General features: G+C 42.1%; 1 protein-coding gene across 7 annotated transcripts in view; it reads left to right on the forward strand.

Moving 5' to 3' along the window:
• The window catches only part of PALS2 (protein associated with LIN7 2, MAGUK p55 family member), a 192,031-nt gene that overhangs the window by 99,825 nt on the left and 74,813 nt on the right, over window positions 1-17,393 (forward strand). For all 7 annotated transcript variants that reach the window (XM_056519822.1, XM_056519816.1, XM_056519819.1 and 4 more), the window contains one exon: window positions 62-193. In XM_056519822.1, the coding sequence (XP_056375797.1) occupies window positions 62-193 (132 nt within the window). The remainder of the gene's footprint in view (window positions 1-61; window positions 194-17,393) is intronic.

Below are 17,393 nucleotides of genomic sequence, written 5' to 3' on the forward strand. Positions count from 1 at the left end.
TAAATATCAGTAAAAATATTGTTGATGTAGATTCCATTCTAATGCATGGTTTTCTCCTTAGGTGTATGTAAAGTGTCATTTTGATTACAACCCATTTAATGATAATCTGATTCCCTGCAAAGAAGCCGGATTAAAATTTTCCAAAGGAGAAATTCTGCATATTGTTAACAGGGAGGACCCAAACTGGTGGCAGGTAAGTGCCTTTTTAACATGTGAACCTATAATCCTATAACTTACAGAAAGCTAACATAGACATTCATTTATGTTTCATGTGAAAAGCAGTTTTGTGCTTATAGGGATGGACTAATTCTTAGTCCAGGGTTCCATAAGCTTAATATATAATCATTTGTGTTTCTATCATGCCCGCATGTTCAGTCTGATTGTAGATCTGAAAACCTGAACTGAGAGCATCATACTGTAGGTCAATGGTCCCGAACACCAGTCCTTAAATGGGCACTGTCAGATAGTAAAACTTTTTATATCTTGGCAAAACAATCACATTTTATTATAGAAAACAGTCTTTGAAAATCCCACCACTAGGGGTCCCCATACCTCCTGGGATGCTGACCAGTCCGACGGCACATCAGCTTGTCCATGGTTCATGGACAAGATGGCTAATGGACAAGGCTGCAGAAGGAACACAGCTTGCAGCAGCACTGCTGTAACACAGTTTTACCAAACATGTGCCTCCAGCTGTTGCAAAACTACAATGCCAAGCATGCCTGGACAGTATAAGGATGCCAGGGCATGCTGGTAGTTGTAGTTTTGCAGAAGCTGTAGGCACACAGCTGAAGGCAGCACTGCTGAAAAAAAAAAGTTATCCAAACACTGAACCCTTAACCATCCAAAACTACAAGTCCAAGCATTACAGGACTGCCAAAGGATGACACACATGAATGACATAGTAACATACAGAACTGAAAATGTATGCATAAAACTACTGTACTTTTAGCACAAAACCTTTGCACTTAAAGAGTACCCGTCAGATCCAATAAAACATTTTTTTAAATATATCACTTCGTACCTAATCCTGACCATGGACATCTAATTTTTGAGTCTAGCACCTTTATTTATAGAGATGAGCGAACTTACAGTAAATTCGATTTGTCACAAACTTCTCGGTTCGGCGGTTGCTGACTTTTCCTGCATAAATTAGTTCATCTTTCCGGTGCTCCGGTGGGCTGGAAAAAAAGCTTGGCAACTTTTCCACTGCACAGGTTTCGATAAATCACCCCAATTGTCTTTTGGTGGTAGAGTACAGGCAGTCTACAATAATCATTCCTCCTCTCTGTGTAACATGTACATCATAAAACCAGAGAGGAAAGGGTTACAGAGCAGAGTGCAATGATTGGCTGACTGCCAGGCTTGCTCCCATGACCATTTAGAGCAGAGTGAGGGAGAAAGGAGTCAAACACAGTGCAGGCAAGAGAGGGACAAGACAGTGAGCAGCTTTAATATGCAATTTTCTAGTGAAATATGGGTGATAGAGACATAAAAATAAGTACATGTTCAGGATTAGGTACTGACAACATTTTTTTTTTTTTTTTTTGTGGGATCTGACATATGCTTTAAGGCCCTCCAAAAGTCTGGGTTTCTTCAGTTCTTTCATTGGAATAGAACAGGGAGAAAATCTCGTTCTGGACTATTGGTGGGGCTTAAAGTGTACCTCTCATCAAAAAAAGTTTGATATATTATAGATTAATGTATGCAGAATAACTTCACAATAGCATGTTATTAAAAAATATGCTTCTTTCTATTTAATTTTCCACTTTGAAGAAATGACCACTAGGGGTCTCCCTACCAGTCCTGGCAGCAAGCATTTCGGACTCATGCTCGAGTCCTAAACACTACGAGCTGCCAGTCTGCTTTGTTCACAAAGGAGAACACTCAGAGCTGCCAGCCTGCTTTGTTCACAGCCTGTTTGGCTGTGAACAAAGCAGGCTGGCAGCTCTGAGTGTTTAGGACTCCTGCATGAGTCAGAAATGCTTGCTGACAGGACTGATCGGGAAAAATACAATAGAAACATATTTTTCATTAACATGCTATTGGAAAGTTATTCAACATTCATTAATCTAAAATATATCAAAAGTTTATTTGATGAGAGGTACCCTTTAAGGACTGTGCTTGGGACCTAGGTCCTAGCTCACTGTGATGCTGTTAGTTTGGTTCACTAGACTTGTTATTGGGCCAGGACTTGTATTTTTAATGCTGCCAAAAACGCATATCCATCTTACACATATAGACAGTAAGATAATTCAACAGGTCTCCATCCTTCCAAGCTAGCCTACTGGAGAATTTTTACCAAGGAGCCTCATTTTATCCTGGTGTAATGGCTGTATTACAATGGGCGAATGTATGCCGATATAGCCCTTTGCAGTAGGCTTAATGATCAGTCAACAAATGAGCAAACTCCTGTTACTCACCTTTTTAAGCTGGTTAAAAAAAATTGTCAGGTACACATCTGCTTATGTGAGATGTGCGGCCGCCAACCACACAAGTGAAGGGCTGCACAAACAATCCAGTAATTGTTCATGTGGTTCTTCACACACTGTAGTCAAGCAATGTGATAGGTTTCTTAAATAAGCACCAATCTACTTGACTCACTGCCCGTGCAATACCACCCTAAGATGCTATATTCGCGGACTTTGTGTAGTGTCTTTGTAATGACTTATCCCTTATACCGAGCTCCAAGAAAGGTGGGGGGAACATAGCCAGGTAATTTTTTGTTGTACACAGTCTAAATAAGTGACCGAGCAGCTGGTCTGATCTCTACTTTCCTAGTAAATTCAATGCTAGGTTGTGTTATTAGTAGACATGTTTAGCACAGCTCTAAATTTGAGTGGAGAGGGTTAAGGATTCCTCACATTTCACAGTGGAAGTTTTGCTATAATCTTCTTGTTTCCTTTCATGTGTTCTGCAAAACAGGCCGTGTTTTTTCTTCTATGATCAATACAACAATTACAGCTCTTTTCAAGAAAGATGTTACCTTAGCTCTTCAAGTGGCAGATGTGCTTTTCACTCATCAGCAGTTTCCACCTTCCTGCCTCTTGTCAATACTCTTATATATATATTTTTTTTCTTTTATATATATTTTCGTGTTCTTTTTACATTGCTCCTTCCGGATATGCTTTGTCACTTGTCAAGAAAACACAATGCCCTTTATTAAGTCTCCAGCTATGCCCCAAAAAAACAATCTGCACATTGGAAGCTCAGAATATTCCCATTATTTTCCCTATCATTAACCGCTTTTATTTTAATGAGCCTTTCCAGCAAAATCTGAAATCTCACCTGTGAGTGCAAGTCAGGAGATATGTCAAGTAGGGCTACACGATATGGGGAAAATGTGCGATTGCGATTATGGAGGTAAATATTGCAATTTCGATATACGATTGCGATATGACAAACAAATGGTGAAATCCAGCCTTTTCATATAGCAAATAGCCTCATTTCATAATATGACAAGAGTGGAATGGGTATGAGGGGAATTGGCTATAGGAAATGAGGGGTAACTGCTTTATGAGGTTGAATGCCTTTTTTTTTGTTTAACTCCTTTTTTTTTTTACACAAATATTTGAGGAGAATGTCTATATGAGGGGGGGGACATAGGCTATAGGGAAGAGAATGGCTATATTAGGGGGGACATTGGCTATGTGAGGTGGATTAGCTATATGAAGGGAATGGCTATATGAGGGAAATGTCATTGTGGGGGGGGGGGGTTGCTATATGAGGGGGAACATAGGCTATAGGGGTGAAAATGGCTATATGATGGGGACCCGCTATAAATGGGGAATAGAGACTATATGAGGAGGACCAGCTATATGATTGGGAACATGGGCTAAATGATGGGGAATATAGGCTATAGGAGAGGCACCAGCTATATGAGGGGTACTGCTATATGAAATTCATGTAGACCATGTTTCCCTCTCTTACTGCCCATGTTCCCCTCTCTTACTGCCCATGTTCCCCCCTCATGCAGCCCCTGTCTCTCCCCCCCCCCCCTCATGCAGCCCCTGTCTCCCCTCATGCAGACCATTCCCTTCATACAACTAATCCTCTCCTTTTCATTATTAAATATTTGAATATGAAATGGGGAGGGATAATCTTAATTCTCCCTCCCCATATCATGTACCTGGCCTGCACTCTGTTGCTTCCTCCCACGTGGCTCCTGCTGTACCATAGAGTGCAAAGGGACTTCCTGCCAGCGCAAAGCACTGCTGGGAGAAAGCCACAGCCCGGCGCACTGTACAGGAGCCGGCTTAGCCACCGCAGGGCTGGGAAATGCTGTGCCGAGCCGCCGCCACGTGATGCCTGGCAGAGCCGCCGTGGAAAGCCGGGCCGAGTTGCTGCATAAGCTGAGGACCGTTTAAGTAAGCGCCAGATTTTGCTGAAGGCCAAATTTAAATATTGCAATTCGATTGGGATTGCGATATATCGTGCAGGCCTAATGTGAAGTAAATTTTTTTTTTTTTTTTATGTCTGTTTTCTGTGCAATTACAGTGCCCACAGGGGTTGTCACCTCTGTTTACCAGGTGTCAATCATTGTATATGTAGTTCTGGTTCACCAGTGTACAGAAAATGGAGTTGCCGCAGCTCAGCATGGCATCGCTATTCATGAGACACAATTTTGTCCAAAACGCAAAATTGGGGGGCCCCCTGAACATATGTACATTCATACACTCAATACTGTATTTTGCTGTGATTTGTGCAAAATCGTGGTAAAATCAACATGTTTTTACTGCGATTTAGCGCAAATCGCGGCAAAATACAGTCAGGGCCAGATTTGTCATTTTTCAGGCACCCCTGACTGTCAGCAGCTATGGGACCCATGGCCACACTTACATCCCTATGCTCTACGGCCACAGGCTGGTTTAGACCTGCAGGAGCGCGTTGATGACATCACAGGTCCGACACAGGCAGCCCGATGTTAGCTGTTCATTGCACCCTCTGTGTCGGATCTCGGATGTCACCAGCGTGTTCCCCCTGTCTCATAGACTGCAGGTCTAAACCAGCCTGTGCAGTCTATGGGGAGAAACAAAAGAAGAGAGTAGTGCTGAGGAGAGCCTCCAGAGCAAGAGGGGGGTGACCACTCTTGTCCCTCTGCTGTTTACAAGTTACCCAGTACTATCATCCTGTCAACAAACACAGGCACCGCTGAGGAGGAAGGAAATGTGAGGACTGCCCCCTCCCCCCCACACTGACGAGCTAGAGTGCACCTAGTGACAGTGATGGGTGTAAGTACTTGTCACTGTCTGCCTGTGATTAAATATAAGAAAATTGTCCTTATGGGGAGGGGAGGACACACTGACAGCCCTTCTAGTACTACTACTCCCAGCCGCCTCCTGCATCAGGCTGATTCTATTAGTCCAACATGAGCTACAGTATAGCAGAGCCTTATGTTAATGTTGCTTGCCCGACTGTAAATGTACAATATAAACTACAACTCCCAGCACTGGGAGTTGTAGTTTATATTGTACAGGGTGGGCCATTTATATGGATACACCTTAATAAAATGGTTGGTGATATTAACTTCCTGTTTGTGGCACATTAGTATATGTGAGGGGGGAAACTTTTCAAGATGGGTGGTGACCATGGCCGCCATTTTGAAGTAGGCCATTTTGAATCCAACTTCTGTTTTTTCAATAGGAAGAGGGTCATGTGACACATCAAACTTATTGGGAAATTCACAAGAAAAACTATTATGTGCTTGGTTTTAACGTATCTTTACTCTTTCATGAGTTATTTACAAGTTTCTGACCACTTATAAAATGTGCTCAATGTGCTGCCCATTGTGTTGGATTGTCAATGCAACCCTCTTCTCCCACTCTTCACACACTGATAGCAACACCACAGGAGAAATGCTAGCACAGGCGTCCATTATCTGTAGTTTCAAGTGCTGCAGAATGGGCAAAACAAAAATTGGAACAGGACCCTCAGTTTACGCAGAAGATTTTGTTCAGTGATGAGGCAAACTTTTATGTGAATGGTGAAGTTAACAAACAAAACCGCTATTGGTCTTAAACTAACCCACATTGTATAGATCCCTTCAAGACTGTTGGAACACAAAAATTGATGGTATGGTGTGGTATATGGGGTACAAAGATAGTGGGGCCATTCCTCATCAATGGAAACCTCAAGGCCACTGTTTATGCTACATGATGATGTGTTTCCCTCTTTTCACTGAAGCTGGCACGTTCCCTGAGTTTTTCCAGCAAGATGGTGAAACCACCACATTATGGGTGTCAGGTCCGAGCATTCCTAGATGAACAGTTTCCTGGAAAGTGCATCGGTCGTCGTGGGCCAGCTGAATGGCCCCCAAGGTCTCCCAATCTGACCCCCTTAGACTTTTATCTTTGGGGTCTTCTGAAGGCAATTGTCTGTGCTGTGAAGATACGAGATGTGCAGCACCTGAAACTACGGATACTGGAAGCCTGTGCTAGCATTTCTCCTGCGGTGTTGCTATCAGTGTGTGAAGAGTGGGAGAAGAGGGTTGCATTGACAATCCAACACAATGGGCAGCACATTGAACACATTGTATAAGTGGTCAGAAACTTGTAAATAACTAATGAAAGAATAAAGTTACATTAAAACCAAGCACATCATTGTTTTTCTTGTGAAATTCCCAATATGTTTGATGTTTCATATGACCCTCTTCCTATTGAAAAAGCAAAAGTTGGATTCAAAATGGCCGCCATGGTCACAACCCATCTTAAAGTTTCCCCCCCTCACATATACTAATGTGCCACAAACAGGAAGTTAATATCACCAACCATTCCCATTTTATTAAGGTGTAACCATATAAATGGCCCACCGTGTTTATTTACAGTCTTTCTGTGTGGCCTATGTAATTACTCACCATGTCCCTTTAATGTTGGGGGAGGAGGCACAGACAGGGAGACAACACTGGGAGTTGTAGTCCTATGTTGTATAATAAATTGTACCTCTAGACTAGAGTTCTTTTTAACATGACTATGACGCAGCACTGTGCATGATATTCATTTGTTTAATATGATTTCTTTTAAAATCAGCGCCTAAAAAGCCAAACGGTAAGCTTTAATCCTAGATGTTTTCAGCTGTATATCGCTGTGCCATGTAAGATGTCACCACTGCGTCTCCATAGGACCCCTCTCCAGTGATGAGACCCAGTGCAGTAGAATTACATTATGCTGGTTCTCATCACTGGAGATGGGTCCTATAGAGACACAGTGGTAACCTCTTCTTACACGGCACAGCAATATACAGTTAAAAGCATCCAGGAGAAATCTTACGGTTTGGCTTTTTAGGCACTGATTTTAAAATCCTATTTAGACAAATAAGTATCATGCACAGTGCTGCGTCATATGTGAAAAATAACTCTCTAGAGATAGTTTTAACACTCTGAAATGCCAAGTTAACTTGTGGCTCTACTGCGCTTTAACTTCTGTGGGATTAAAAGCATTAACCACTTGGCTTCTGTGAGAATTAAGTGCATTACCAAGTTAGTGCCAGCTGGCTGACTTTTATGGGTGCTCTCTGGTATAGAGGCTCCCTGGCTGTATTGCATTGTGGAAACTCAGGTTTTGAAGTCATCAATGTGGTATGGGGTGGAGTGAGAAAATGGGAAAAGAAAATAATTCCTGAGGGGGTATTAACACTAACAGTATCCTGCGCATATCTGATCCACAGAATTTGAAGCTGCAGATTTTATGCTGCAGATTTCAATGAAAACTAATTGAACACAGCTTCAAATCTGCATTTTCAAACCCTGTTCATCAAATATGCACAGGATACTGTACATGTGACAAGGGTGTGGAAATTAAAAAAAAAAAAAAAAAAAAACTAACTACTTGTCCAAGGGACTAAAGCGGAACACAATCTACTTGTCCCGCAAGAAAATCAACTCGTCCTGGTAGATAAAATAATTTCATCCAAAATAGTACGATCCACCCCACTAAACCACCAGGGATGGATATAAGATCCTTTTAGACACTGCTGTCAACTTTGACAGCAGTGACCTAAAAGTTTAATAGCGGCCACGGTGATCGCAGCAGGCCGGGATATTATCGGCGGGAGAGCTGTAGCTCCTTTTACACCCAAGGCAAGCCCAGAAAAGTCTAGATGTAACTTTTTGATCACTTTATAAAAAAAAATTCTCATATGAAGTGACCAAAAATGAGCAATTCTGGACTATTTTTTACATTTACACCGTTCACCGTACGATTTAAATACCATTATATTTTAATTGCATGGATATTTCCACATGCAGCGATACCACTTATGTTTATTTTTGTACATTATTTTTATTTAAAGAAAATTAGAAACTTTTATTGGTAAAGGGGCTTATTCACATGTATACGCACTTTTTAAAATATTTTAATCACTATTTTTCAGTCTTCATAGGGATTTATATATGGAGTCTTTTGGTTGAAAAACACTGAACAATGCTGTGTTACTGGGGGGGGGGGGTTCTGCTTCTCCAGTTTATGTGCTGCATTTTATTTACTCTAATTTGTGTCATAAAATGCTGGAAGTTGCATTTAGTTACTAGATAACTACAACTCCCAGAATGCCCTGATACAGCCTATGGTTGTGTGGGTGTTGCAGCATGTTGCACTGTATAGTAGTACAGTTAAGGTTATTTTGTAACATGCTGGGAGTTGTAGTTTTGGTTTGTGTCAGCTGCAGAGCCATAGGATGTGTCAAGGAATACAGGGAATTGCAGTTAGTAACTACAACACCCAGCATGCCCTGATGCAGCCTATGACTCTGCAGCTGACCTGAACAACACTAAAACTCCCAGCATGTTGCACTTTATAGTTCTACAGTTTCGGTTATGGCGCAACATGCTGGAAGATGTAGTTTTGGTTCGGGTGTGTTTGCGTGCATCTGTGGGGCTCTTGGTTGGCGGGTGAGTATGAAGGGGCGGGATTCTGGTGGTGCAATTTAGTGCGAGTGGCCAGAAGCCACTAAAAATAAATAAAATTAGATGGCACAACTGCCGCTGCCCACCCCACATCATACATTACATACACATCACACATACACATCACACATACACTCACACCCTACATATACAACCACCCTTCCTGCCGCCGCTTGCATTCTCTGCCTCCTCACCTGAGCCAGTGGACATCAGAGCTGTAGTCACACCGCCGTGTGAGGTTTCATGGGTTTGAAAATCTCACCTCACACCGGACGGCCTCTCTCCCCTCACCCACTGCTCTGTTTTTTCCCCCGTGCAAACATGCAACCTCCCCGTGGTGGATTAGGTCCTGTGGAGACAGAGCAGGGGGAGGGGGAGGGATAGAGCTGTGTGCGGGGGAGGGTGGAGCTGTTTACCGAGCTGTGTACGTCCTTTCTCTCCCCCTGTCGTCTTGTGTAATGTAGAGCTGCGTCCTCCATCCTCCGGGAGGGGTATATAAGGGGGCGTGGCTTAATTATGTAATGCAAACGTGCGACCTCGGGCTCTGCGATCAGCCGGCGGCCGCCGCCCTCTACATACACCCTGAGCGCCGGTGTGAGGTGCAGACTTGCATCCGCTCCTGTGCCTCACACCGGCATTAAAGAAAAATAAGGGGGAAGTCGGTCTGTCCCTGCTTGCCCGATACAGGGCTAAATCTATTAACAATTCTCCTGCCCAGCGCCCGAAACTACATGTCCCGGGCGTCGGGCGATAGGATTTCCACATCCCTGTGTGAATAGACCCTAACAGAGAAGATTATTCTGCCTCTGAATTTGTCTGATTAGAAATATTCATTTATCCAGTACTGATTGTGGTTACACTCTACAGGCCAACATGTGATCTCTGATATTGATATATTGTATGTGTATCAAGTCTCAGTATGGTGGCAATATTGGTATTCCTATAGTTTTTACCTGAATCAATGAATGGCGTTATTTACTCATAAGAAAAGGAAGAGCGCTCCATAGCGTATTACCGCTGGTATCCGGTTAAGACAGCCAATATAGGAATGACCCTTACCAAAGGCGGTTGTGTGGACTCGCACACAACAATGGTCAGCGTGATGTCAGCAGAGAGCCTTGTCTGCACCCTTCCCAGCCAGGTGAGCAATGCCAAGAGGAAACTTCCAGGATTGGTGGGACTCAGCGGCGCTGACCAGGAGTAGACACGTGTAGTAGGTAAAAGGAGGATTTATTTAAAATAATGCAACGTGTTTCACTGCGCTTGCGCAGCTTCATCAGGCATGACATACAGAGTAGGGGGTGGTCTTTTGTACAGGGAAGGATTAACCCTTAAAGCGTACCAGTCAGATAACTCAAAAAAAACAAAACTGTTATATCTCATCCTTATCATGTACATGTACTTTGTATGTGTCTGTGACCTACATTTCTCTCGGAATTAGCTTTATTTCTGAAATATCTCAATTCTGTCCACCAAAACATGCCAATAGGAGTCATCCCAGGTCTTGGAAGATACATAGTAAGTCTGTGTATGCTGTCTATGGGTTTAACAAACAAAAGAGGAGAGTGAAAGGTAAGGGGGAAAGATAGGGGGTGCCATAGGGAGCAGTGTATAGTTACACCTTAGAAATGTGGAGTGTGGGGTGTGATTTTATATTTTATCACCTCGGGACACAGCCGGGTTTTATTTTTGCATTTTGTTTTTTCCTCCTCTTCTGAGAGTCATAACTCTTATATTTCCATCCACAGTCCCATAAGGGGCTTGTTTTTTTTTTTTTTTTTGCGTGATCAATTGTTCTTTGACATCACTCATTTTATAATAAAGTGTACAGCGAACCCAAAAAATTATAATTTTGTGGGGAAATTTAAAAAGAACAAAACACAATTTTGCAGCTTTTGGGGGGTATAATTTTTTTAAACAGTAAACTTTACCTTAAGTCCATATTTTGTTTATTCTTTAGGTGATTATGATTAAAATGATACCCACGGGTACATGCTTTACTATTATTGTACTGGTTTAAAAAAAAAACTAACTTTAACAAAATCAGTATGTAAAATTGCCCTATTCTGACCCCTCTTATCTGTAGTTTTTATTGGTTTCACTTTTGCGTATATGTGACCTTTTTTGATCACTTTTTATTTTATTTACTGAAAAAAGCAGCAATTTGAGGTTGCCAGTTTCTTTACGTATACACCGTTCACTGTACAGGATCATTAACATTATATAATATTTTAATTGGGCACCAAAAGCCAGAAGATGACCAGGACCGGAGGATGGGACTGCGATATTGGTGGCACCAGGGGAGCGGTGAAAGGTTAAAGTTTATTATCTTTGTTCTGGCAGCCCGGACATAGTGGATACATTTTTTTATTTTTTTACTGAAGTTCTCCTTCAGGGTAAGTTCACACGCTTGTAACTAGCAGACGGTTTCTCACTGCAGAAAGACCTGTTCATTTTAACAGGTCTGCAAACCTGCCACTATTACGGACTGTCCATGTGTCCAAACAAGTGCATGGTAGCATAACTCGCAGTGGACACCTACTGCTAGTTATGAACGTGTGAACATTTTCTTAAACACAGAAAATATTTACAGTAAATCTTAGATTTGGACCCTGATACATTTGTGTTATGGCGTTAGATGCTTTTCCCCTCATTGGGATCTCAGGCCATATTCAGATGGTGCGTGATCAGGAACCTAGTGCTGTGTATTCTGCATCACAAAACAGACGAAACCAGGAAAATGAGATCCCAATGAGGGGAAAAGCTGCGCTCCGATCCTGGGTTAACCTTGCAGAGCAACCCTATTCGGGCAACAGAGGGAGGGAGCTCCCTCTGACACTGATCGGCGCTCTGCAATGTGAAAGCAGAGCGCCGATGGTTGCCATGGCAACTGGAGGACTCACAGTTGCCTCCGTTGTCATGGCAACATGAGTGATTAGTCCCTACCTAAGGTAGGGACTGATCTATCCTATGCCTGTCAGTACTGATAGACATAGGCATAATTCACCGGAGTACAGATGTGTACTCCATTGAATTGTGTATAATAGTTTAAAAAAAAGTGTGAAAAAGTGGAAACAATAAAGTGAAAATAATAAAATAATTTCTTTTATTTTTTATATTTTTTCAAATTTTTCTTTTATTTTTCAAATTTTATTTAAGTGTATAATACACCCCCAAAAAGTCACCACAAATAATGTCCCGCAAAAAGAGTACTCACACAATTGCATCAGTGAAAAAATTTAAAAGTTGCAGCTCACAGAATGCAGCGACTTACAAGTTTTTATGTCATAAATTAACTAAATTATAAAAAAATATATAAATTTGGTATCGCTGTAATCGTATCAACCTACAGTGTAACATTAACATGTCACTTATACGGCATGACGAACTACCTAAAAAATAAAAACCACAGAATCTTTTTTTTTTTTTTTTGTAAACCACCTCATAAATAATAAAATAAAAAGCAATCAGAGTGTCACATGTACCCCAGAATGGTACCAATGAAAGCGTCAACTTGTCTCCCAAAAATATTTATATGATGCCAACAAAATATCCTAAACTAAAAGGATGCCTCCGAATCCAAACAGCACGCCTTCATGTCTGAGGCCTGTGTGAGAGACACGTAGCGCATAAAGGCCACATATGGGATATTTCTAAGTATGTCAGAATTCGGAGAATAAATCTTGAGTTTTATTTCTTTGTCAACGCCTACTGTGTTACAGAAAAAAAGATGGATTAAAATGAAAAATCTACAAAATGTAATTAAAAAATTCTTGCTCCACTTTGCTTTTATTTAGTTAATAAACTTCTTTAATGTCATTCAGACTACTTTAAGGGGTGCAGTTTATAAAATGGGGTGATTTATGGGGGGTATCGAACATAAAGGAACCTCAATTCCACTTCAGAGCTGAACTGATCCCTGAAAAATCTGATTTACCAATTTTCTTGAAAATCTGGAAAATTGCTTATAAACTTATAAACCTTCTAACATTCAAATGTTTATCAAATAATGGGAACATAAAGTAGACATATTGTACATGTGAATTAATCATTAATTTGGTGCGGCATGACTATTTATCATATGAGCTGAAAATATCATATCTAGAAAATGCAAAGTTTTTTTTTACAAAAAACGCTAAATATAGCAATCAAAATTTACCATTAATGTAAATTACAATATGTCACGAAAAAACTCTCAGAATTGCTTTCATAAGTAAAAAGGTTCTACAGTTATTACCAAATAAGTGGACGCATGTCCAGTTTTAAAAAATTTGCCTTGGTCATTAAGGTCAAAACAGGCTATTGAGTAAAGGGGTTAAAGAAAAATCACATAGTACAAAGCAGTCACCCTAAAATGTATGCAAATACAAGATTTTGGCAACAAGGTTCTTAAATACTTGACTGAAAATGTCTGTTATTTAGTATATAGCAATGATTAGAATTTTCTGTCAGTGTTTAAACAGAACAAGGTCCAGAATAGTCTACGTGCCATGCCGACTGGGAGACTGGTCACATGATAACTTGGCAGACTAGGTGAAAAGGTGCAGGAAGATTTGGTGATATTGATATTCTTACCAGACTAGCAGCCCTCTGACCTAAGTTTCAAAAATAATTCTGTGGCTGATCATTGCTCGCCAGGTTGTGAAATTCAGTTAAACATATGAGAACAATGGTTACTATTAAATTTTTGGAGACTACTTGCACCAAACATGAAATTTCTTTCTGGCCTCACACATGTAGTGGTTTGGAGAAATACTCTGTCACTTGGGAGGGAATCAAATTTGCTCTCTGACATCTCTGTCCATTTTAAGAACTGTCCAGAGTAGGAGAAAATCCCCATAGCAAACATATGCTGCTCTGGTCAGTTCTTGAAATGGAGAGAGATGTCAGCAGAGAGCACTGTGCTTGTGATTCAGCAGAGAGAACTGTGTTCCAAAAATAAAATTTCCTCTGTAGTATTCAGCAGCTAATAAAGTACTGGAAAGATTAAGATTTTTTAATAGAAGTAATTTACAAATCTGTTTAACTTTCTGGCACCAGTTGATAAAAAAAAATAAAAATATTATAATTTCCACCGGAGTACGCCTTTAACCTCTTCAGGACACGTCGTACCGGTACGTCATGGGACCATGGTACTTATGGACCCATGACGTACATGTACGGGCGTGGGAATTTAGGTCCCTGCCGCGCAGCGGGCAGGGATCGGACCGGGGTGACTGCTGATATCGATCAGCAGGCACCCCCGCACAAATGCCCAGGCGGGTCATCAGACCCCCCATGTCGGCGATCGCGGCAAATAGCAAGTGAATTCGCACTTGAGATTTGCGCGATTCCGGGTCATTACGGGTCTATGGTGACCCGGAATGTAAAGGGGATCGCGGTTGTCCAAGACACCGACGATCCCCCTGAAGGGATAGGAGTGAGGTGGCAGGGGTGCCACCCCTCCTATCCCTGCTATTGGTCGACGACCAATAGCAGATCGGGGGCGGGGGGGTTACTTTCGGTTTCCCCGTTCTGCCCACCCACAATAGGCGGGGCAGGACGGGGAAACCAACAGGGAGCGGCGCTGAAGGTCACTTACCGATCTGCGGAGGCTGCGGGCGACGGTGATCGACGGGCGGCGATGTCGTGCGGCTGACTCCCTGGATCCTACGGAAGCCGGTTAGTTGCCTAGCAACATCTGGAGGGCTACAGTCTGAGACCACTATACAGTGGTCTCTATACTGTAGCCCTCCAGATGTTGCAAAACTACAAGTACCAGAATGCCCAGACAGCTGCTTGGGCATGCTGGGAGTTAACGTTTTGCAACAGCTGGAGGTCTACAATTTAGAGACCACAGTGATGTAGTTATGCAACAGCTGGAGGTACGCAATTACAACTCCCAGCATGGCCAGACAGCTGTTTGGGCATGCTGGGTTTTGCAGTTTTGCAACATCTGGAGGTCTACAATTTAGAGACCAGTGCACAGTTATCTCCAAACTGTAGCCCTCTAGATCCAGCAGTTTGCTGTCTGTGCATGCTGGGATTTGTAGCTTTGCAACATCTGGAGGGCCACAGTTTGGAGATCACTGTGCACTGGTCTCTAAATTGTAGACCTCCAGATGTTGCAAAACCCAGCATGCCCAAACAGCTGTCTCGCCATGCTGGGAGTTGTAATTGCGTACCTCCAGCTGTTGCATAACTACATCTCCCAGCATGCCCTTCGGCGATCAGTACATGCTGGGAGTTGTAGTTTTGCAACAGCTGGAGACACACTGGTTGGAAAATACTGAGTTAGGTAACAGAACCTAACTGAAGGTTTAACAACCAGTGGGCCTCCAGCTGTTGCAAAAGTACAACTCCCAGCGTGCACGGTCTGTCAGTACATGATGGGAGTTGTAATTTTTAAACAGCTGGAGGTTCCTGCTTCAGGTATGAGCTGCGGCAAAAAAATTGTAAATTTGGGGGGAAAAAACAGCAATTTTTTTTTTCACTTATACATCTGACTTTAACGAAAAGTCGTCAAACACCTGTGGGGTGTTAAGGCTCACTGGAACCCTTGTTCCATGACTTGAGGGGTGTCGTTTCCAAAATGGTATGCCATGTGGAGTGTTTTCTGCTGTTCTGGCACCATAGGGGCTTCCTAAATGTGACATGCTTTCCAAAAACCATTTCAGCAAAATTCACTCTCTAAAATCCCATTGTTGCTCCTTCCGTTATGAGCCCTCTACTGCGCCCGCCGAACACTTGACATGCACATTTGAGGTATTTCCTTACTCGAGAGAAATTGGGTTACAAATTTTGGGGGGCTGTTTCTCCTATTACCCCTTGTAAAAATTCAAAAACTGTGTCTACAAGAACATGCGAGTGTAAAAAATGAAGATTTTGCATTTTCTCCTTCACTTTGCTGCTATTCCTGTGAAACTTCTAAAGGGTTAACACACTTACTGAATGTTATTTTGAATACTTTGAGGGGTGCGGTTTTTATTATGTCGGCGAAGTAGAGGGCACAGAAGGGAAGGAGCGAAGCGATTTTGGAGAGTGAGTTTTTCTGTAATGGTTTTTGGGGGGCATGTCACGTTTAGGAAGCCCCTATGGTGCCAGAACAGCAGAAAACCCCCCACATGGTATACCATTTTGGAAACTACACCCCTCAAGGCACGTAACAAGGGGTCCATTGAGCCTTAATACCCCACAGGTGTTTGACGACTTTTCGTTAAAGTCGGATGTGTAAATGAAGAAAAAATGTTTTTACTAAAGTGCAGTTTTTTCCCCCCCAAATTTGCCATTTTTATAAAGGGTAATGGGAGAAAATGCCCCCCCAAAATGTGTAACCCCATCTCTTCTGAGTATGGAAATACCCCATGTTAGGACGTAAAATCCTCTGCGGGTGAACTACAATGCTCAGAAGAGGAGTCACATTTGGCTTTTGGAAAGTAAATTTTGCTGAAATGGTTTTTAGGGGGCATGTCGCATTTAGGAAGCCCCTATGGTGCCAGAACAGCAAAAATACCCACATGGCATACTATTTTGGAAACTACACCCCTCAAGGAACGTAACAAAGGGGTAAAGTGAGCCTTAACAACTCAAATGTATTTCACGACTTTTTTGTTAAAGTTGGATGTGTAAATGAAGAAAAAAACATTTTTCACAAAAATGCTGGTTTTTCCCCAAATTTTACATTTTTACAAGGGGTAATAGGAGAAAATTACCCCCAAAATTTGTGATCCCATTTCTGAGTATGGAAATACCCCATTTGTGGACGTCAAGTGCTCTGCGGTCGAACTACAATGCTCAGAAGAGGAGGAGCGCCATTGAGCTTTTGAAGAGTCAATTTGTTTGGAATGGAAGTCAGGGGCCATGTCCGTTTACAAACCCCCCCGCCCCGTGGTGCCAGAACAGTGGACCCCCCACATGTGATCCCATTTTCGAAACTACACCCCTCACACAATTTAATAAGGGGTGCAGTGAGCATTTACACCCCACTGGTATTTGACAGATCTTTGGAACAGTGGGCTGAGCAAATGAAAATGAAATTTTTCATTTTCAGAGACCACTGTTCAAAAAATCTGTCAGACACCTGTGGGGCGTAAATGCTCACTGTACCCCTTACTACATTACGTGAGGGGGGTATTTTCCAAAATGGGGTCAGTTGTTGGGGGGTCCAATGTTCTGACACTATGGGGGCTTTGTAAACACACACGGCCTTCAATTCCGGACACATTTTCTCTTCAAAATCCCAATGGCGCTCCTTCTCTTCTGAGCATTGTAGTTCGCCTGCAGAGCACTTTACATCCACATATGGGGTATGTTCTTACTCAGAATAAATGGGGTTACAAATTTTGGGGGGCTTTTTTTCCCTATTTTCCCTGGTGAAAATGAAAAATTAAGGTGTAACACCAGCATTTTAGTGAAAATAAATTATTTTTTTCATTTTCCCATCCAACTTTAACAAAAATTTGTCAAACACCTGAGGGGTATTAAGGCTCATTATACCACTTGTTACATTCCGTGA

Source organism: Hyla sarda, chromosome 5, assembly GCF_029499605.1.
Source record: "Hyla sarda isolate aHylSar1 chromosome 5, aHylSar1.hap1, whole genome shotgun sequence".
NCBI classification, from domain to species: Eukaryota; Metazoa; Chordata; class Amphibia; order Anura; family Hylidae; genus Hyla; species Hyla sarda.